The 23,649-nt window shown below is 40.7% G+C and overlaps 1 protein-coding gene across 9 annotated transcripts in view; it reads left to right on the forward strand.

Moving 5' to 3' along the window:
• Positions 1-23,649, forward strand: part of LCLAT1 (lysocardiolipin acyltransferase 1) — an 88,218-nt gene that overhangs the window by 37,912 nt on the left and 26,657 nt on the right. For 8 of the 9 annotated variants that reach the window (XM_081323862.1, XM_081323863.1, XM_081323865.1 and 5 more), the window contains 2 exons: positions 7,426-7,572; positions 9,648-9,764. In XM_081323862.1, coding sequence (XP_081179988.1) covers positions 7,426-7,572; positions 9,648-9,764 — 264 coding nt within the window. Of the gene's footprint in view, positions 1-6,156; positions 6,395-7,425; positions 7,573-9,647; positions 9,765-23,649 lie in introns of all 9 variants that reach the window. The other variant, XM_081323870.1, reaches the window with a different exon arrangement.

Genomic DNA, 23,649 nt, shown 5'->3' on the forward strand with positions numbered 1-23,649 from the left:
TCAAAACTTTTTTTAACATTTTGTTTGATCTTCGATGTAAATTCACTAGAAATAAATTACTGAGAGCGTGTACAATATTATAAGGACATAACCTTGATTGAGAGCTCTGCTGGACTCGTGGCCATTTGAGCCCATACCCATGTGAGGAGCTCACAAACAGGGCATAGCACAGCCACTTTCTCACCACTTGACATTCACTAACTTGTCAAAATAAGGAAAAAGAGAACCTTTGTCTTTACCCATGAGAGTTGTTACAATCTTTGCCGCTGAAGTAAGCATTCATAATAAATCAGTGATGCATAGAAATGAACTGTGTGCTAGTTTAACAACTCCACAAAGATTTGGAGCCATAGTTTCTTTCTTTCTTTCTTTCTTTCTTTCTTTCTTTCTTTCTTTCTTTCTTTCTTTCTTTCTTTCTTTCTTTCTTTCTTTCTTTCTTTCTTTCTTTCTTTCTTTCTTTCCACAGCAACACAAAACTGGCAAAATGTGTATAATGTTGAAGTGAGTGGCTATTTAGAACTGTCTGTTCTTGCTTTTGCTTTTAGTTGTATCTCAATAGAATTGGCCAGTTTTGGCATACTTGGCTTGTACAGGATGGTGCTGTTATTTTCTACAGATATAAATAAATACCTAATAGAAAACCAGCAAGTAATATTATATAAGTAATCTGAAAAAACTTGAATTAATGTATATATTGAGAAAACAATTTAAAAGAGTAAAGCTTTCAAATGCAAGACTGTCACAGTCCTACAAGGTCTACTACTTTTTAAAAACCTTTCACTGTACTATTTTTTAGAATTAATAAAGTCCTTATATTTTTCCTTTGCATATAGAACTTCATAGTATGAAGTTACCATGGCACAGATACTGCATTGTTTATTTTATTTATTAAATAAATTTCTAAAAGGTAAAGGTTCCCCCGCACATGTGTGCTAGTCGTTTCCGACTCTAGGGGCCGGTGCTCATCTCCGTTTCAAAGCCGAAGAGCCAGCGCTTGTCCGAGGACATCTCCGTGGTCATGTGGCCGGCATGACTAGACGCCAAAGGCGCACGGAACACTGTTACCTTCCCACCGTAGTGGTCCCTATTTTTCTACTTGCATTTTTACGTGCTTTCGAACTGCTAGGTTGGCAGAAGCTGGGACGAGTAACAGGCGCTCACTCTGTTACGCGGCACTCGGGATTCGACCCGCCAAACTGCCGACCTTCTGATCGACAAGCTCAGCGTCCTAACCCACTGAGCCACCGCGTCCCAAATAAATTTCTACCCCACCACAATTCAACAAAAATTCTTGGTGGCTTACATAGAGTAAATAATACACTTAAAATATTCAGGCAGTAACAACAAACAACATGAGCAAAAACACAATAATATCACAAAAATTTTGTTGTTGTTAGCTGCGAAGTCGTGTCCGACCCATCGCGACCCTATGGACAATATTCCTCCAGGCCTTCCTGTCCTCTACCATCTTCTGGAGTCCATTTAAGCTCACGCCTACTGCTTCAGTGACTCCATCCAGCCACCTCATTCTCTGTCGTCCCCTTCTTCTATTGCCCTCGATCTTTCCCAGCATTAGGCTCTTCTCCAGTGAGTCCTTCCTTCTCATTAGGTGGCCAAAGTACTTGAGTTTTAGCTTCAGGATCTGGCCTTCTAAAGAGCAGTCAGGGTTGATCTCCTCTAGGACTGACCGGTTTGATCGCCTTGCAGTCCAAGGGACTCGCAGGAGTCTTCTCCAGCACCACAGTTCAAAGGCCTCAATTCTTTGGCGCTCAGCCTTTCTTATGGTCCAACTTTCACTGCCATACATTGCAACTGGGAAGACCATAGCCTTGACTATACGCACTTTTGTTGACAGGGTGATGTCTCTGCTTTTTAGTGTGCTGTCTAGATTTGCCATGGCTTTCCTCCCGAGGAGCAAGCGTCTTTTAATTTCTTGACTACAGTCCCCATCTGCAGTGATCTTGGAGCCCAGGAAAATAAAATCTGTCACTACCTCCATTTCTTCCCCATCTATTTGCCAGGAATTGAGAGGGCCAGATGCCATGATCTTGGTTTTCTTAATGTTAAGTTTCAACCCAAGTTTTGCACTCTCCTTCTTCACCCGCAACAAGAGGCTCTTTAGTTCTTCTTCACTTTCTGCCATTAGAGTGGTATCATCTGCGTATCTTAGGTTGTTGATATTTCTTCCGGCAATCTTAATTCCAACTTTTGATTCATCTAGCCCTGCCTTTCTCATGATGTGCTCTGCATATAAGTTAAATAGGCAGGGCGACAGTATACAGCCTTGCCGGACTCCTTTCCCAATTTTGAACCAATCAGTGGTTCCGTGTCCAGTTCTCACTGTTGCTTCTTGATCCGCATATAGGTTTCTCAAGAGACAAATAAGATGGTCTGGTACTCCCATCTCTTTAAGAACTTGCCACAGTTTGTTATGATCCACACAATCAAAGGCTTTAGCATAGTCAATGAAGCAGAAGTAGATGTTTTTCTGGAACTCCCTAGCTTTCTCCATGATCCAGCGTATGTTGGCAATTTGATCTCTAGTTCCTCTGCCTCTTCGAAATCCTGCCTGCACTTCTGGTAGTTCTCGATCCACATACTGCTGAAGTCTAGCTTGTAGGATTTTAAGCATGACTTTACTAGCATGAGAAATGAGTGCAATGGTGCGATAGTTTGAACATTCTTTGGCACTGCCTTTCTTTGGAATTGGAATGTAAACTGATCTTTTCCAATCCTGTGGCCACTGTTGAGTTTTCCAAATTTGCTGGCAAATTGAGTGTAGCACTTTTACTGCACTGTCTTTTAAGATTTTGAATAGCTCAGCTGGAATACTGTCACCTCCACTAGCTTTGTTGTTGCTCAGCTTTTCTAAGGCCCACTTCACCTCACATTCTAGGATGTCTGGCTCGAGGTCAGTGACCACATCATTGTGATTATCAGGGACGTTAAGCTCATTCTTGTATAGTTCTTCTGTGTAATTTTGCCACCTCTTCTTAATCTCTTCTGCCTCTGTTAGGTCCCTGCCATTTTGGTCCTTTATCATGCCCATTTTTGCATTAAACGTTCCCTTCATTTCTCCAATTTTCTTGAAAAGATCTCTGGTCCTCCCTATTCTATTATTTTCTTCTATTTCTTTGCACTGTTCATTTAAGAAGGCATTCTTATCTCTTCTAGCTATTCTCTGGAATTCTGCATTCAATTGGGTGTATCTTTCTTTTTCTCCCTTGCCTTTCGCTTCCCTCCTTTCCTCAGCTATTTGCAAAGCTTCCTCAGACAGCCATTTTGCTTTCTTGCATTTCTTTTTCTTTGGGATGGTTTTGGTTGCTACCTGTTGTACAATGTCGCGAACCTCTGTCCATAGTTCTTCAGGCACTCTGTCTATCAGATCTAATTCCTTAAATCTATTTGTCACCTCTACTGTATATTCAACAGGGATATGATTTAATTCATACCTGACTGGCCTAGTGCTTTTCCCTACTTTCTTCAGTTTAAGCCTAAACTTTGCAACAAGAAGCTCATGGTCTGAGCCACAGTCAGCTCCTGGTCTTGTTTTTACTGACTGTATAGAGCTTCTCCATCTTTGGCTGCAGAGCATATAGTCAATCTGATTTCTGTGTTGACCATCTGGTGATGTCCATGTGTAGAGCCGTCTCTTGGGTTGTTGGAAAAGAGTGTTTGCTATGACCATCGTATTCTCTTGACAGAATTCTATCAGCCTGTGCCCTGCTTCATTTTGCACTCCAAGGCCAAACTTGCCTGTTATTCCAGTTATCTTTTGGCTTCCTACTTTAGCATTCCAATCCCCCATGATGATAAGAACATCATTTTTTGGTGTTAGTTCTATAAGGTGCTGTAGTGCTTCATAGAACTGGTCAATTTCATCCTCTTCAGCACTGGTGGTTGGGGCATAGACCTGGACTACTGTGATATTGAATGGTTTGCCTTGGATTCGAACTGAGATCATTCTGTCATTTTGAGGATTGTATCCCAGTATTGCTTTTCCTACTCTTTTATTGACTATGAAGGCTACTCCATTTCTTCTTAAGGATTCTTGCCCACAGTAGTATACCTGATGGTCATCTGAATTCAATTCACCCATTCCTGTCCATTTTAGTTCGCTGATACCTAAGATGTCAATGTTCAGTCTTGTCATCTCTTGTTTGACCACGTCCAGTTTTCCTTGATTCATGGATCTTACATTCCAGGTTCCTATGGAGAAAAAATCTTTACAGCATCGGACTTTCCTTTCACCACCAGACATATCCACAGCTGAGCGTCCTTTCGGCTTTGGCCCAGTCGCTTCATTCTTTCTGGCGCTACTAGTACTAGCCCTCTGCTCTTCCCCAGTAGCATATTGGACGCCTTCCGACCTGAGGGGCTCATCTTCCAGCGTCATATCGTTTTGCCTTTTGGTACTGTCCATAGGGTTTTCATGGCAAAGATACTGGAGTGGTTTGCCATTTCCTTCTCCAGTGGATCACGTTTTGTCAGAACTCTCTGCTATGACCTTTCCGTCTTGGGTGGCCCTGCACGGCATAGCTCATAGCTTCATTGAATTACGCAAGCCCCTTCGCCACGACAAGGCAGTAATCCATGAAGGGGATCACAAAAATAGGAAATGCAAAAATAAAGTTGGAGACATCAAGTCAGAGGAAAGGTCTTCGAAACAGCTCTGCCAAACTACCTAGTAGCTGAGTTGTGAAGAGTCATTGTGAGAAGACAGCCAAAGTTGCAAGGCCATCTGTATCCATGTCATGTACATCATGCCTAGCTTGTCCAACACACATATTCTTATCTTTTTAGAAGTTAATAAGTAGAGCTGGTTATTTTTAATAGGATTACATTGTCTTGGAGTTGCTGGATAGATTTTCAGAAAATTAGCTGCTGTTTGTTGAAGGGAAGATAGCACAATGACTGTGGTGCCCAAGGAAATGAAGCCAAAGCACTCCTGGTTGACTAAAGATATGACTAGTATGTCCAATGACAATGTAATGGCTTATGGTAGCTTTAGTGTGAAAACTGGTGATGGTGAAATGGGAGCAAATCATACTGTCCCCTTTCTAAAAATCCATAGCAGTAGCTGAGATAGAACCTCCAACAGGGTCACCAGCAGACTCAAAGTGCTGTCAAAGGGAAGAGGCAAGAATGTGCCCAGCAACAGAACATGTACCTGAGAGCTAAAGAATTTTCTCACACCTGTTGAGGGACTAGATAAATAATTAAGGCTAATTAAGGGAGGAAAAGGGTAAAAGGTGAATTGAACATAGACAGAAATGTAAGAAACGAAACACTGGAAAAAAGATAAAGCAATTTGGAATGTGAGAGTAGTTTTGAAATAACGTGTTTATTAGGATAGAATAGATATGAAGATGGATTGTGCAATCAAATCCTTGTAAGAGGAGTCCTGTTCAAAGACTGAAGCAACACAGTTTATTTTGCAACAGTCCATTTATAATTAAAGTGATTTCCCAACCAGGAATTGCCTTGCATTTTGCTTGCATTTGTCGCTATGCTTGTACTTAACATCATATCCATAGTTGCTTAGAGGGAGGTTATCCATACTTGCTTAGAGGGAGGTCTGTTGTTATACAGTGCAAACCAATATCTGAATAGGGTCAAAGGTGTGTGTGTGTGTGTGTGTGTGTGTGTGTGTGTGTGTGTGTGTGTGTATTTGCCCCATGTCCCTTTAAACCTTGTATTAATAGCTTGTGGTTTGCTTTGTGGATTGTAGGTGATGACCCTTCTAAGTGAGAGTCTGATCAACAGTGTCATATGATGTTTTCCAGCAATTCTATCAGGAGCTGTCATACTTACTTGGTTCCTTAGAGTTATCTATACTGTGAATTAGCTTTGAGTCTACATGCTGGAAAATGTTCTTTATAATGTTATTTTTACTGAATTGTTTATACCAGAAATATGGATACCAAAATCTTACTTTGCAATGTGAATTTTAACACTGAACTAGATAATGTGTTCAGTGGAACAAAAATTATTTAAATCAATACTTTGTTTTAAGGATTTAAATAAAGTTACTTCTGGCTTCCCTCTTGGTTGTTGCAATCTAGCATTGAAGCTTGGCCTAGAACTGATTGCACTTCCACTTCCCCCAAAATAATGTGTATGTATGTGTGTATGTGTGCAATTTTTGTTTTTCAGAAATATTCATGAAACAAGCTTGCTTTGCCTCATCAACACTATGATGCTACAAAAACTGATCTATAGACCAGTCTCTATGCTTTATAAAAGGGATACCCAACCCTTGGTCCGCAGCCCAGTGCCAGGCCACAGCCCATTGGGAAGTGGACCAGGCAAGCAGCAGGTGATCGCGTGAAGCTGCGCACATGAACACGCGAAACTATCCCCTCTCCAACGTCGGTTCCACAGAGCTGGAAAGGTTGGGGACTGCTGCTTTATAACACAGAATAAGACGATACCTATAGTTTATAGTATGCATATAATTTTGTTGAATTATTTGACTGCAGGCAAATGTCAGTTATCTTGTCTGTTTTACAATAAAAACAATTGAAATTTGATGAACCACAAGATCATCTTCTCCTGATCTTTGGATGCCTGGCTGTGTTGGGGTTGTGAGAATTCCCCAGTATTTTAGAAGTTGTAGTACCAATATATCTTGATACCAGATTGGAAAAAAACTTCACTAGGTTATTAGTAACAAGAGAAAGCTTCTAATGGTTAATGGTAAATAATGCAGAAGTCTAATAGAAAATAGAATTTGGAAAGAGTTGAAATGGTTCTATTTTTTGCCATTTTAAAAACAATAATTAAAATTATATATGGTGTGATAGTTCTGTACTTAGTATCTAATTTTCTAATGTGCTTAGACTCATGTATATTTCATAATGTTGAAATATTTAATGTTTAAACTCAGTTCAGAAGGAAAATAGAAGTAATGGCATGCATTTTTTGCAAACTTTCACAGTTTGGTTAGACATCTGTTTCCTCTTTAAAATCATCCCTAAGGAACAAAATGTAGAATTTATTCCAGTAGAAATATAAGTTTCTAATTATCCTTTAACATCAGCAGAATGGGAAAGGGAGATTGATTTTTCCTGCACTTTCTTCAAAATCTCCTTAAAATAGATTATGAAATATTTTCTTAAAATAATTTATAGGAAGAAATATCAAGCCATTGTTGCTGCAACATTTTATTGCGTGAATGCTGATTTGATTTTAAAAAGAAACAGTTAACATGAGTCTTGCTTTTCCACAAGCTTTAGCAAAATATCTCAAAATCTTTAGGCTTTTAATATAATCATAGACACTGTGATATATTTTTTATTAAGAAATATGTTGAGTTCTTATATTAAAGCAACTTTATATACTTTGGGAATCTAAATGAGGTTCAGGGACCATCCAAATAAATAATCAATTCAGTGTTTAAGAAATTCTTCACATTTGTTTTAGGCTGGGCCATGCAGGTTGCTGCCTTCATTTTCATTCAGAGGAAATGGGAAGAAGACAAAAATCATTTTGGAAATATGCTGGATTATTTTTGTGATATTCATGAACCACTACAACTTCTCATCTTTCCTGAAGGAACTGATCTCACAGGTACCTCAGTGTTACCTAACGTAATGCTGCACAATGCATTTAAGACATTTACTGGAAATACTGTAAGTAGGTTGAATTACAGTATACCATATCAGAAAAGGATTTTACCATTTAATCCAGAACAATAAATAGATATTTGTAAACACTTCTTAAGGCAGGGGTGTCCAACCTTTTAGCTTGCGCAGGTTGCACCAAGTGGAAGAGGAATTGCCTTGGGCCGCACACAAAATATATAACATAATTAATGTAATGTTGATATTTCTAAAAATAAGGTCATAGAATTGATGTGCATTGTGAAAGAGTTTTGGACAGAATTTTAAAAATGTACATCCAGAATTTAAAAAAAAAACCAATAGAATTCAGCACAGAAGAGTGACGTGGTAGCTGAGTGGTGAAGATGCTCGCCTCCCACTCAGAAGGCTGAGAGTTCAATCCTAGGTAGTGGCAGTTCTTTCTTGGGGCACAAAGAGAACATACCTGCTGCAAACTCCTTGTAGGCATCAGGAAGGGCATCTGGCCAGTAAACACTCAACTCCCTGACTCTACCCCGAATTAAGGGATTACAGGGTCATGAAAAGAATTCAGCACAGAAGTGAATAAAAGGTTGAAAAGACAGTGTGTCAGTGTCAGGCTTTCAAAACATACTGAAATTCTAATTAAATGCAAACTAACATGGCAGTCTTGGATTTTTTAAAAAAAATGCAATAATTTTGTTTGTACTTTCTATTCAAATACAGCGGCATTTCTTTATATATCAAGTCAGGCCATTGATGTCCAGAATTAGTCAAGATCTTCAGAATTGCCAAAATGTTATTGGCCAGGTTACTAGTTAGTTGAAGATCTTTACTTTTATTATATGTCTGAGAGTTAAGTCATTCTTAGAATGTGTTGCCTGGCAAAGCAATGCTATATAATACTAAGGAGTGGTTCTTTCACATCTCTGTGCTTAGAAATGACTAGAATAAATAAGTAAAGTTAAATGTTTACTTTTGTTTGTGTTAAATAAATTGTGGAAAAAATATTTTTGTAAATCTGATAATAGAATCAGTACAATATTTATGAGGAGGCATATCTAGGATCTTTTAGCATGATTTTATATATGCTAAGTTGTTTTATCTATAACTTTTGTGTATTATAGATTTAATTTAATATGTTTAAAGTGAAAAATGTAATGTAACATTTTATCTTCAGTTTTTAATTTTTTGTGTTATTTTATTAATTTTTAAGGCATTATTAGTTGTTTTTCAGACTTATATGGATGGTGATAATATTATTCCATTTAAATATAGGAGAAGAAAAATGAAACTTGTTTTGAAGAGTTCTGTTGTTTGATTTGGTTTGGTTTTTAATGTGAATATACAATATAGAGAAGGTTGTACTTCCTCACATGTCCTGACATGTATCATTGCTCTTTGTTACTGCTGTTTCTCATTATATTCTCTCTGGATGCATAATGTCCCAAACATTTCCTGTTCATGAAAAAGCATACTAACAAATTTTAGTTTTGAACTTAACTTAGTGCTTTCATTCCTCCTGTTGGGTTCAGAAGAGACAACCTGGTAAGCTATTTGGAAATTTGGGTTTTGCGTTAACCCCCCCCCCCCCCCCGTGCTTCTTGGCTAATGGAAGTTACTGACTAAGTTTGCAAGGTTTATTTATGTACTGCTTATCAGTATGGACTTCTAGATTCCTTCTTGCTATGCTTTGTTATCTATTCTTAATTAAATGCAGAAATAATGTCTAATATAACATTGGGGTCCTGGATCTGTAATCCTATAAAACATACTAGATAGATTCTAGGTGTTGTTGCTGATTCAAACTTTGGGACTAGGTCCAGCAAATTTTGAAACCCTTTAGATTAACCTTTGCCCAAGTCAATTGTGTTCTGCATTCTAAGAATTGGACTTTGAAAGTAAAGCTTTGTCTATTTTTATGTAAGAAAGTGAAAAGTATTTTGTGATGATTTTTATGGAAATAAACGCATTCTCTTTTATCCTTTATTCTAGTGATGTTCTGTGTAATACTGAAATTTAAGGCATTTTAATAATTGTTTTTTCTACTACTTTTCTCTGTAGATGAAACTAAAGCCCGCAGTGATACATTTGCTGAAAAAAATGGACTTCAGAAGTATGAATATGTCTTGCACCCAAGAACTACAGGCTTCACTTTTATAGTGGATCATTTAAGAGATGGTAATGCATGTTCAGATGCATTTTCCTCTTTTCTTTACAAAATAATATATTTTAAATGAGAAATGGTGGTGGTGGTAATTACTTCGAACCATTGCCCTAAAATATCTTTTTAAAAGCTTTGTGTGTTTCAATAGATTTCCTTCCTTATTTACTCAGGGAAATTTTTTTCCATGCTTAAAATAGGAAGTAATTTGATCACTTCCAGTTAAGTTGCCAGCATTGTGTCATATTGCTTCCATTTTCTATGTGAATTTTGCATTCTGAAGTAGGGAAAGATCTACATTAAGTTTGGTATTGAGGTTTTGCTGCAGTTTTCTGCCCTGTCTGACAACAGTGAGATTATTATAAACAGTATTATCAGAATTATCCACAACATAATGTAAGCATTCAAAGTCATTTATAGCCTCCTTGGTGAGGTGAGCCATAAAAGCAACTTACAATTACTGTCCATCTTATATTTTCTAGATTGTGGTTTGGCAACTATGGGCTAGATCAGGCATGTCAAACTGTCGCCCTGCGGGCCGGATGCATCATGCCAAAACTGTGCCCACCCAACTGCCGGCAATGGGAAAAAGGTCACAATACATCACGCGACGTCGTGGGTTTGACATGCCTGGGCTAGATGAAGATTGAATCATTTCTGATGCTGCCCCAGAATGCTTTGTCCATTTTCCCATGAAGTTATAATACTCGGAGGGAAGGCATCAGTGTTTCTCTGCTTCTGCTCGTAATGGGAAAAAGAGATATTCAGCAATCACTAGGACATAGCGGGAAGCATCCTTACTAGTGCTAGCAGGAAACTAGTGATCTCAAAGAGAATTGAGGAACAGTAGCATCTTGCTAACTGGGAGGAAGATTCAAAATTGGAACCTTTTTTTAGGTCAACGACGGCACTTGAATTGATACAATTTCCCATGTGGTAAATGGTTTTCATGTTCTGTCAGATTAAATATTGGGAGTCATGGTGTAGCTATTTAAAATGAGTTCAGTCTCTTCCAACTTTGCGATCCAGTGGACATCATTTCACCATCATGTGGCAGTGACTATTATTTGAGTTCTTAAAAGTTCATGCTTGCTTGAGCTTTCAATAAAGTACATAGATTTGTGCAAGTTTATTTAAAAAAAGTACAATGTAGGCATTATGTATTCTGCTAGACTCTTTTCCAATGATATTCGGTGTTTCTAAATGTTCTAAACCACTTCTATAGTATCCATGTCTTCTTATTATGTGTTCAAAATATTTTACTATTTTTCTTCATTATAAGTGCTTAAAATGGGGAGTCTTCATCTAGGATTGAATTATTTATTTTTCTTGCAGGCTATTGGATTTTTTTAATCAATGTACTCCAGCATCACAGTTTAAAGATATCAGTTTGTTTTCATTCAGTTTTCAGAGCCATGTCTAGTTCTGTCATATTTTTTCTCCCAGAGATGGCTTTTTATTTCATTATTATAGTGGCTCTCCTTGCGAATTTAAGCCTAGGAAATTAACGTCTTTACTACTGCAGGTTCTTCTCTGCTATTTACATTGGGATTGCCTGTTGACATAATCTTAGGGTCTGTTTTTTTTAAACATACTGAATGGCAGACTGGCTTTTTAATCTCTCACCTTCAGCAAAAAAATCCTTAAGTCTTCACTTCTAGCCATTTAGCCATCTAAGTATTACCAGAATATCTGAGATTGATGCTTCATCAAGTAAATTTAATTCCAGCTGTTATTTCTTCTAGTCCATCATATTCCCTGCTGCATTCTGCCTGTAAATTAAATAAAATGAGTGACAGTACATGGAACCTTAATGTACATGTTTTCCTCTTTTGACTTGTTTAAATGATATGTAATACAATTCCAGTCATTCATCACACAAATTCTTCATTAGGCAGATAGGTTGGAAGTGTTTAAATGTACCGTAATTCATTCTATCTATCTATCTATCTATCTATCTATCTATCTATCTATCTATCTATCTATCTATCTATCTATCTATCTATCTAAATTTGGGTGCTGCCTGACTCTGAATTCTGGATGGATTTCAATATAATAAAACAATAGAAAGCAAAACAAAAATAGAGCCAAAATTATCTCCAGTCACCCTAACCCAAGGCAAACACTTTACTGTGTTTAGAGTCAAAAGTATCAGTAAAAAGTATGCAGCAAAAATGTATGTATTTTGGAAGTTGACTTACTTTTCCATTATTCATCATATGTTAGCAATGAGATCATGAATGCATTTCCTCTTCTGAATCAGAGCCATTGTAGGAAGGTAGTTGATTCATATTTTCTTTCCCCAAGTGTCTTGGGTACATTTTTATTACATGAAGTTTATTAAGGTACCTGCTGCATGCAAGACAGTACAACTAATCAAGTCTTTTGTTTACATATATTAATATCCTCTCTTTTCTGAAATGTTCGAAATAGTTAAAATTCTGGTTAATATCATTACATGGCATAAAGTTCCATTTCTTTCAGTGGAATAATATCGGTTTATTTATTAAAGAATATGTCTGCACTGGATCTTCTCTATCAAAGCTACGTAAAAGAATGAATATGTAGTTTACTGTAGCTCTGGGAAATGGAAAAGTTTCAGTGGAGACAGATTTCCATGTATTAGCTTCTGCTATTTCAAAAAGGGAAATGAATGGAAAATCTGTAAAGCAGATGTTGGAATGGTACTGATTGACTGGGAAATTTTAATTTTTAGGTTATTATCATGAAACTTTTAGTATCATGGCAGATCTCTTTAAAAAGATCCCATGCACAAGAATGATAACCTTAAATGTCTCATGCTTTTCTGTGAATAATGTTTAGATTATGACAGTTTTCCCATCCTCAGGCTGATATTCATTCTCTTCAGGGATATGTGCATTATGTTACTCCAAAAATAGTTCTGTGGATAAGAGGGAGAATGTCATCTGGGGAGAAATTGCTATCTCTAAATGGTCAGATCGTGTACAGGGAAATGAAGGTTATAACATATAATATATTATATATATTATAACGGGATACTTGCAGGACCATCTGCTGCCAGGAACGAATTCCCATCACCCAGTACGCTCACACAGAGAAGGCCTCCTCAGGGTACCGTCGGCTAGACAATGTCGGCTGACGACCCCCAGGGGAAGGGCCTTCTCTGTGGGAGCGCCAGCCCTGTGGAACCAGCTCCCCCCTGAGCTTCGGATGGCCCAAGATCTCCAGTCCTTTCACCGCGGCCTCAAAACACTCCTTTTTCACCTGGCTGACCTGGACTGACAGGGATTTTAATTATGTTTACAATTTTTAACTCTAATTTTTAATTTATTTTAATTTTTAATTTTAATTTATTATACAGAGGCCTTTAATTTTAATTTTATCTTAATTTCTGTATTTATTGTATGTTATTTTTGTTAGCCACCTTGAGTCCTTTGGGAGATAGGGTGAGATATAAGTCCCATTAATTAATTAATTAATTAATTAATTAATTAATTAATTAATTAATTAATTAGTATGCATATGGAGAATATTCTAGGATGTGGAAGTGACCATTCAGTATTCTAAAAGACCAAATAGGGAAGTGCTTTTTAACATGCAAAAAAAAAAGTAAAGTTGAAAGGTACCTTTATTCAGTGAGAAATGGGCTATTTGCACTGTGCCTATTAATGATAATGCTGATATCTCCTCCTGCAGATAGCTCCAATAATGATTGTTGAATATTTATTTTTATCTGTTTGTCTCTACTAACTAGAGCATCATTATTTCATAATGTCATGTTAAAAAAAACTTTGCAAAAATTAATTTTATTTGTCAAGAGCTACATTTAATTTGTATTATAGTCTGTATGGATGAATTATTAGAAATGTCTCTGTTACATGAACCATTAAAATGCTGAGGAAGTATTTGAATATGAGAATCAGTTTGTGGAGGAACTATATTGTTTTGTACCACAGGCTAGCAAAAAACCTAATGTTCCCTAAATTAAAATATTATATTTTACTTCCTAATGCTTAATCTACATGTAGTCCTCCATTTACAACTGCAATTGGGACTTGTGTGTCTTACTTTATCACACTCTCTTTGTTCAGGCTAAAAATCCTGCTTGTCTCTGGTGACTGGTTGAAAGAACTGCCGTCCAAAGAATTTCAACTCCATTTCATGCTTGGATGTTGGCAGTCCAAGCAGATTCAGCAAATCCAACCAATTTTGACATTCCAAGGAGGCATGATGCCGAAACACGTTGACTTGATTTTTTGCAATCAAAGCAGCACGGAGCTTAAATTCTCAGCACACAGCTCTTTTACTCTGGGATCTGCTATAAGAGTTGCCTGCCAAAGATTTCAGCTCATGCTTACTTGGATTGCCAAAATCTAAGCAGACATAGAGCTGAAATTCTTTGACAGCCAGTCTCCAGAGATGAGAGGGAATGCTCTTGGCAAGTGGCAGAAACTTGTAGCTTTCCCTGCCAGCTTCCCCATTGTCTTTGGGGATCCCAGCTAAGAAGGTTGCAAATGATGATCATAAGGCACTTAGCAACTGGTTATCAATAAGGGGGGCCTTCGCCCAGGTTCGCCTGGTGCGCCAGTTGCGGCCCTATCTAGACCGGGATGCCCTGCGTACAGTCACTCATGCGCTCGTGACCTCTCGTTTAGACTACTGCAACGCTCTCTACATGGGGCTGCCCTTGAAGACCACTCGGAGGCTCCAACTGGTACAGAATGCAGCCGCGAGAGTTGTGTTGGGAGTCTCCCGATACTCCCATGTTACACCTCTGCTCCACGAGCTGCATTGGCTCCCAGTTGTCTTCCGGGTGAGGTTCAAGGTGCTGATATTGACCTACAAAGCCCTACATGGCATGGGTCCGGAGTACCTTGGGGAGCACCTGCGGCCGGCATCAACTTCCCTCCGCCTAATACGCTCCCACAGAGAGGGTCTCCTCAGGGTGCCACCGGTCAAAGAATGCCAACTGGTGGCCCCCAGGGGGAGGGCGTTCTCTGGGCGCGCCAGATTTATGGAACCATCTTTCGGTTGAGCTCCGGATGGCACCTGACCTTCGCTCCTTCCGGCGCGATCTAAAGACGTATCTTTTTGAACAAGCTGGCCTGGCCTGATGGGAGGGGGTTGGGTTTTTATTACTTTTAAATGCGTTTTAATCTATCTAAGAGTTCTGGGCACTTGTTTAATCTTTTTTTAATTTTTGTATTCTGTCTTTTTAACATGTATTGCCCTGTTCACCGCCCTGAGTCCTTCGGGAGAAGGGCGGTATACAAATAATAATAATAATAATAATAATAATAATAATAATAATAATAATAATAATAATAATAATAATAATAATAATAATAATAATAATAACAACAACAACAACAACAACAACAACAACAACAGTTTACCAATAACCCAGATCATGACCATGTGACATAGGGTGGTGGTGCTATGTTTTGCAACAATCAGAAGTGCTTTATAGGCTGTAAAGCACTCTTTCTGAGACCATTATGAATTCAAACTATTGTTAAGCAAACAGTCACAAGTTGAGGATTACCTGTACTTGGATTCTGTGATGGAATGTGCACCTTGAGGAGCAGAGAGGGAGAGTTGGCAATACAGAACTTTCCAGAGAGAAACCTGGATTAAGTGCAAGTGTGTGGGAAAGAAGGGAAGAGGTGCAGAGTAGCCACATCCTACAATCTCTAAATATATATCTAGTGAGTTGGAAAATTCTAGTTATAGTTTGTCAAGATTGTGTCCATTCAGTAAAAGCAAATAAAGGATAGAACTCAGTTGGATTTCTGTGTATTGTCTCTGGGATTGGGCCTGACAGTTTCTCCTCACATCCAAAATTTCAGAATTTATAAATGTTGATTTTTAAATTCAGCTTGCACTGCTGTGTTTTTGCTTCCATGTAGGTGTTAGTCCAGTTTACATAATTTTTTCAATGGATTCCTGAGGCTGATAGTTCTTAAAGTCAAATTGTTTTTCACTTTTATGCTTCTAGAGGTTTATTTTGTTTGTGACATTTATTTTAGTTTAATTTTTTATTTTAACCTAACAGACTTGCTATTTGTCTTTATATTAGTCATTACTTACCAGATTCTAGAGATTTGTTTTTATGTGCTACTGAGATATGTATGTTTGTATACAGTACATACATGCAAAATTCCTTAAAAGTAATTTATTAATCATTTTAGATTGGGCTTCTAAAATGACACACTTTTTTATTGTAGTAGGCCCTGCGCTCAGTCACTCAGACCCTGGGCATCTCCTGCTTGGATTATTGCAAGTGGGGCTACCCCTTGACTATCAATTTGGTCCATAATGCAGCAGCGCAGAAAGTTTTGGAGGCCCTAGGGTGGCACATGTAACACAACTATTACATGACTTGGGGTTTGGGACCCCCGTTGTAGACTTCTTAGAAGAATGTTGGCTTTGGGACATTTCAACATTTATGATGGAGGCTGCTCAGGATATTACAGTTGCTATAACTTCTATGGCTCTGTCTTGCTGAATTAATTGTCCAATAACAGGTCACACTTTGTTTTGTTTTTTTTTTACTTAGGCAGAAAGATGGATATCTGAATATATGGCATTTTAAATCTTTTACTTTGTCAAGATAGCAATAGTACTTAGCAATAGCACTTTGACTTATATACCGTAAGGTTCTGCAGTATTCCATTTTCTCCCCCAAACTGTTCATTGTCAACATAACACCATTGAGTGAAGTCATTTGGAAATTTAGAGTAAAGTGTCATCAATACATTGATGATACCCAACTCTACTTTTCCTTTTCATTAGATCCAAGTGAGGAAGTTGAATTCCCGAATCAGTGCTTGGCTGTGATAATGGACTGCATGAGGGCCAGCAAACTGAAGTTCAGTCCATTTAAGAAAGATGTGCTGTTAGTGGATGATTTATCTCTAGGTGAGTGGTGTTCAACCTGTTTTGGATGGGACTGCAACCCTAAAAGATCAGATTTAGGGACAATTCCATTTAATTGCTGAAGGATGGCATAAAATTGATAAATAAATATGCAAGTAGCCTCTGTGATCCGAAACACCTTTCATCTGTTCAGGCTGTTGAACCAATCATGGCCCCACTGTGGCAAAAGATTGCTTCATTATGATAATTTCTGTTCTACTAATCTCTTATTTAGAATACGTTATACATGAGACTGCTCTAGAAGATATTTCCTACATCTCAGCTGGTATAAAATACTGTGGCCAGAATTCTGAGCACAACTGAACAATTGAGTATATTATACCAATTATTAATTTATTTTTACTAACTCCTAGTTGGTTTCTGGTTCCAATTCAAGGTGCTGATATTCATTGCTTGGGCCACAATATCTAAATGAATGCTTTTGCTTATATTTCCTACTTTTACTCCAGGATCATATTTGAACAGTTTGTTTTGGGGCCTCTGCTATTGAAGTGTGTTGAGTGGCTATGTAGACCTGAGTTTTTCAAATGGTCATTCCTTAACTTTGGAATGTTCTCCCCAGCTAAGTTCACTTGATAACCATCTGTACTGAATGGTGAGTAATCTCATCCCAGGCGATTCACACCTGAAAGAATTAAATGAAAAATTAATTTGTCACTCTAAGTGTAGGCAGACACAATAAAGTCTGGGAAAATCAGAAATCTGAGAAATCAGATAGAAGTGGGACAGTTTTTCTTCTGCTGAGGTTAAAAAAGGAGGAAGGCTGGTTTTGTGTTTAATTTTGAGCTTTCTGGGAAGTGGAATCATTTATTTTCAGGCTAGCTCAAAGCTAAGCAAGCAGTGGTTGGGATATCCAAGAAAATATAGCCATTTGAGGACTAATGAAAGCTAGAAATGAATCAGGATGTTGTTTTTATTTTATGAAAAATCATTTTATAAAGGAACTGCAATGCATTTGTTTTGTCCTTTTTTGTTACATGTTCAGAACATGTACATGTATGTTCATGTTCTGACTGAGGAATCACTGGCTGAGATAAGCCTTCCAGAAATGATTGCTATGTTCTTTTTTATTACTCCTTTTTTCTTTCAGCTTCCCTTTAGTACTTTAACTTTCATATATATAATAAACACATTTTTATTAAATCAATAACTGCCATTAAGTACATGACTTCACCTTTGCCCATACTTTTTCTGGGTTGGTTAAAGTAATAAAACAAAAACAAAAATGGGGAACAAGGTTGCCACTTTACCCACTTCCAATAATTCCAGAGAAGATTTCTTAGAAAATTGGCTTGTGCAGTGGTTGTTCATTTATTTATTTAAAAGATTTATATGACTACCCATGATATAAACAATAACCCTTGCAATTCATAGCATAACAGTGAAACATAAAACAAATAGGCTTTTCCAAGGAATTGTAGGAGGGTGCAGTAGGGGTTATGGAGAAGGACCTAGCAACCTCTTTATCTTTGCATAATGATATCATGATACATTTATTAGTCATTATTCATCCCCTTACATATGCTTGCCATATATTAGAGTTTTGGAACACCTTGTAATGAGGTAATGTTTTATATTACATTTTTACTAAGTGCGTTACTGGCCTTAATCATTACTATTGCCATATGTAGTGTTCCTTGCCAATCATAAGAACAGAACAGACTTGGCACATTATGACCAGAAGTAAAGATTTTCAATGTGAACATTTTGAAGTCAAAATAACCTTTTTTATATTTGAAATAGTTTGGTTGTAGAAGAAGTATAATGAAAGCTCAGTGTTATCCAAAACATGTTCACACTAAACTATGCAATAGTTCACACTATTTTATTCTAATCTATAGGCAGTCAATATATACTCAGGATAGTGATGGAAGAAATAGATTGAGAAGAAGGGGAACACTGGGAAATGTATCATTTGATAAGAGTTTATTGGCTCCTCCAATGAGAGGAGAGATAAGTTTAAAAAAACAAAGGCAAATATTTTGAATATGAATATTTTGAAATCAAAATACCCTCTTTCATATTTGAAGCAGTTGTTTTGACTGTGAGGCAGCTGTTTTGCATTTCAAAATGGGCTGCTTCAACCACCTTGGAAGGTATTTTATCTCACAATAGCTCCAAACCAAGGGTGAAAAAACAAACCAATCAAAAAAAGAATTTTTGAGTGCTTTAAAGTTAAAATTTGAAACCTTGTACTAGTGAAAATAGTTTCATATTCTCAACAGTGGAATATTTTTTCTCTCTTTACAGTTCATTTTAGCATTTGTCAGTAGTAATAGTAGTTCTTTTTTAATCTATAAATTCAACAGTATATTTTGAAAGATGATCATCAGAAAGACTAAATGAAGAAAGATGATTTTAGATTTTTAGATTTAGATTTTATTAGATTTATATACCGCCTTTTTCCCGTAGGACTCAGGGCGGTTTACAAGGTGTTTAAAACATCAATACAAAAATTAAAAAACAATTAATGATTAAATTCAATCCCTGGAGTAGAAATATAAAAACCCCAATTAAAACTCTCAGCCTGGGCCGGAAAGCTCAAAGAGCTAGGTCTTCAGGTCCTGGTGAAATGAGCGAAGGTCGGGGGCAGTCCTAAGCTTCACGGGCAGCTGGTTCCAAAGGGCAGGCCCTCCCCCCTGGGTGTTCTCCGCCGGCAGTCTTTTGCCTCTGAAGAAATGGTTTTAGGATAGTATATACTTCAAAAGTATAAATCATTCAATGAAATAGGAAATAAAACCTGGAAGCATCAGTGATAATCATAACATAGTTGTTATTATTAATTTTAATTTAATTTAATTTAATAACATTTATATACCGCCCTTCTCCCTGAGGACTCAGGGCGGTTCACAGGGCAGAATAAAATAGCAAATACAAACATTAAAAAAAGATTAAACAATTGCCCTAGTTAAAAACAATGGAAATACAGTGCTAAAAACCCCAAGAAAAATTAAAAGACCAAAGATAAAACAACCCCAGCAATCCCCATCAGGCTAGGCCAGCTTGTACAAACAGAAATGTCTTAAGATCGCGGCGAAAGGAGCGAAGATCGGGCGCCATCCGGAGCTCTACCGGTAGCTGATTCCACAGCTCCGGAGCGCCCACAGAGAAGGATCTCCCCCTGGGGGCCACCAATCGACATTCTCTGATCGGTGGCACCCTGAGGAGGCCCTCTCTGTGGGAACGCACAGGGCGCAGGGAGCTTGATGCCGGCAGCAGATGTTCCCTGAGGTACTCCGGCCCCATGCCATGGAGTGCTTTGAACACTGTTACCAGTACCTTGAATCTCACCCGGAAGACAACTGGCAACCAATGCAGCTCACGGAGCAGAGGTGTAACGTGGGAGTATCGGGAGACTCCCAACACCACTCTCGCGGCTGTATTCTGTACCAGTTGGAGCTTCCGGGTGGTCCTCAAGGGCAGCCCCATGTAGAGAGCGTTGCAGTAGTCCAGACGAGAGGACACGAGCGCATGAGTGACCGTGCATAGATCATCCCGGCTAAGATAGGGCCGCAACTGACGCACCAGGCGAACCTGTGCGAAGGCCCCCCTAGTCACAGCTCCTATATGGTCTTCTAAGGTGAGCCGTGAATCTAGGAGGACCCCCAAGTTGCGAGCCCTATCTACGGGGGGTAATAGTTCACCCCCCATAGCCAGAGGTGGAATGTCCGAATAAACCCGGGATGAAGGTATGCAAAGCCACTCAGTCTTGTCGGGGTTGAGCTGGAGTCTGTTCCTCCCCATCCAGACCCGAACCGCCTCCAGGCAACGGGACATCACGTTGAGGGCATCACTGGGGTGGTTTGGGGTCGAAAAGAAAAGTTGGGTATCATCAGCATACTGATGATACCCAACTCCAAAGCCACGAATGATCTCACCCAGCGGCTTCATGTAGATGTTGAACAGGAGAGGCGAGAGGACCGACCCCTGAGGAACTCCACAAATGAGAGACCTCGCGGTCGACCTCTGCCCCCCTGCCAACACCGACTGCGAACGTCCCAAGAGATAGGAGGAGAACCACTGTAAAACCGTGCCTCCCACTCCCAATCCCCTGAGACGCCGCAGCAAGATACCATGGTCGATGGTATCGAAAGCCGCCGAGAGGTCTAATAGGACTAGGACAGAGGAATGCCCCCTGTCCCGAGCCCTCCAGAGATCATTCACCAGCGCGACCAATGCCGTCTCCGTGCTGTGCCCGGGCCTGAAACCCGATTGGTACGGGTCTAGATAATCCGCTTCATCCAGGACCAGAGGGAGCTGATGCGCCACCACACTCTCAACAACCTTCGCAAGAAAGCGAAGGTTGGAGACAGGACGAAAGTTGTTCAATACAGCCGGGTCCAGGGCAGGCTTCTTGAGGAGAGGCCTCACCACCGCCTCCTTCAAGACGGCGGGGAAGATACCCTCACTCAAAGAAGCCGATATAACTGCCTGGAACCAGCTGCGTGTCCTCTCCCGGGCTGCATAAACCAGCCAGGAAGGGCACGGGTCCAGTAAACATGTGGTGGTGCTCAGCCTCCCCATGATCCTGTCCACTTCCTCCGGAGTCACAGAATCAAACTCCTCCCAGGTGATATCGACAAGACCACCCGTGTCCTGATCGTCAGACTCTGCCCAGTCAGAGTCCAGACCGGTCCGAATCCGAGCGATTTTGTCCGACAGATGTTGGTTAAACTCCTCGGCACGTCCCTGCAAGGGATCCTCCCTCACCTCCTGATTTAGGAGGGAGCGAGTCACCCTAAACAGGGCAGCCGGGCGATTATCTGCGGACGCAATAAGGGTGGCGAAGTGGTTGGACCTCGCCTCCCTAATTGCAGCGAGATAAGACCTAATATAGGCTCTTAGTCGCAATCGGTCGGGTTCGGATCGGCTGGACCTCCAACCGCTCTCTAGGCCCCGTCTCCGACGCTTCATCTCCCGGAGCTCCGCAGAGAACCATGGAGCTCGACGGGATCTGCACCGGGTCAGGGGCCGCAGGGGTACAACTCGGTCAAGGGCCTCAGTGGCCGTCCTTTCCCAGGCTTCCACTAAGGCCTCGGCCGAGCTGTGAGAAAGGGAGGCAGGTGGGGACCCCAGCGCCGCCTGGAACCTCTGGGGATCCATTAAGCGTCTGGGGCGGTACCATTTGAGTGGTTCCAAACACCCACGGCGGGGGGTGGCAAAACGGAAGACCAGCCGCAGGAGATGATGATCGGTCCATGACAGGGGCATAATAATTGGAGAGCCCCCACCAAGATCATCTAACCACCGTCCAGACAAGAAAACAAGGTCAAGGGTGTGGCCTCCCTCATGAGTCGGTCCCGAAATTACTTGCGTCAGGTCCATGGCCGTCATGGAAGCCATGAACTCCCGAGCCAACTCAGATGATCCTCCCAGAGATGGTAGGTTGAAGTCCCCCAAAACTATAAGTTTCGGGAACTCAACCACCAGCCCAGAGAGGGCATCGAGCAGCTCGGGCAGGGCTGCTGCTGCGTGACTAGGCGAAAGGTACACCAGCAGCAAGCCCAACTGCGCACCAGGGCCGCATCTCAAAAAGAGAGACTCACACCCGACTATCTGGGGAACGGTGGCCTCCCGCGGACACAAGGTCTCCCTCATAACAACAGCCACTCCCCCACCCCTACCCTGAGCCCGAGGCCGGTGCAGCACCCGGAAACCTGGTGGGCAAAGATCAACCAGAGGAACACCGCCCTCTGGGCCCAACCAGGTTTCCGTGATGCAAGCCAGGTCAGCCTGCTCCCCCTCGACCAAGTCTCGGACGAGAGGGGCCTTGTTAACGACTGACCTGGCATTCAAATACACCAGCCGGAGCTCAGGAGGCTGCACATCCTCACTCCCGGGACCTCGGGGCGGAACCAGAGGGTCGGAGTGCCTCACCGCTTGTAAGCAGCGGAGAGGCCTTCCCTGAGATCGATACGGCCCTCTGTTCCTACACCTGCTGCCATTCCCTATCGTCGTGGGAATAGATAATCCCACGACTGGCCCTGAAGCCCCAGAAGCAGCCGACCCCCGCTCCTCCCCTCCGCGATCAGCCTCAGCACTAGCCTGAACAAAGGTAGTTGGACTGCCCCCCTCGTCCAAACAACCAAGAAAAGAACCCTCCCTCCTCCCTAACCCCCAAAAAAAATTTGACAAAAAACAAATCAAGGACCTCCTATTAGGTTTACGTCGGAGGCCCATAACCGTGCCCGGCCATCTCTCAGGATCCCAATAAATGGGACCTTCCTCGAGATTATACTCGGCTGGAAAGGCGGGCCGCCTCCAGGAAGGGGGAGCACCCCTGAGGGCAAGCAAGTCCGTAGAGGAGTACCTAAAACAAGGCATAAAAGCAGTCCAGATATAGGCAGTCCATAGTCAGTTGATTTAAGGAGGAACCAAACAGAGAGCAAATAGATGTCCCGAGCCTCCACCCAGCCACTGCCACTCAGCTGGGTGCCACCCCAGGACAGGCCAACCAACGCCCTCTCACGACAGTTGGAGAGCCTATACCAGGGGGGAATAGTCCGAAACATCCATCCTGGGTACAGCATGTCCCCTAGAGCTCTCACCTCTAGGGACAGCAGATGTAAGTTCAGGCCACCCTCTCACTGTGGCCAGTACCCAGGGGACTCTGAATCCTTTGGGGCCGATATGTGAATGGCAATAAGGAACAGTCCGAAAGAAGGGATGAGATAGTGTGTTACATCATCAAAGTCTGCACTACTAGGTGGCCAAATCCTCCGCTGCTCTGTCCTTCGAAAAAGTTGATCATGGCCAGTTCTGCAGTCATTGGGGTCTTCCAAATTATCTAATTCTTTTAGGTCCACAAATCCAATGGCACCAACCAGAGTCACAACTGGTGCCACGGGAAACATAGATCTTCCAAGGGACCATTGGGCTCCACTGGGATCCACCGGCATTAACCGGCTAGCCCAGGAACCTTCGATGCCACCAACAGCAGTAAGAGTACCAGGCCATCTAGAAAGAACAAAGTAAGCAGAG

Source organism: Vipera berus (assembly GCF_964194415.1).
Source record: "Vipera berus genome assembly, chromosome: 1".
Classification (NCBI taxonomy): domain Eukaryota; kingdom Metazoa; phylum Chordata; class Lepidosauria; order Squamata; family Viperidae; genus Vipera; species Vipera berus.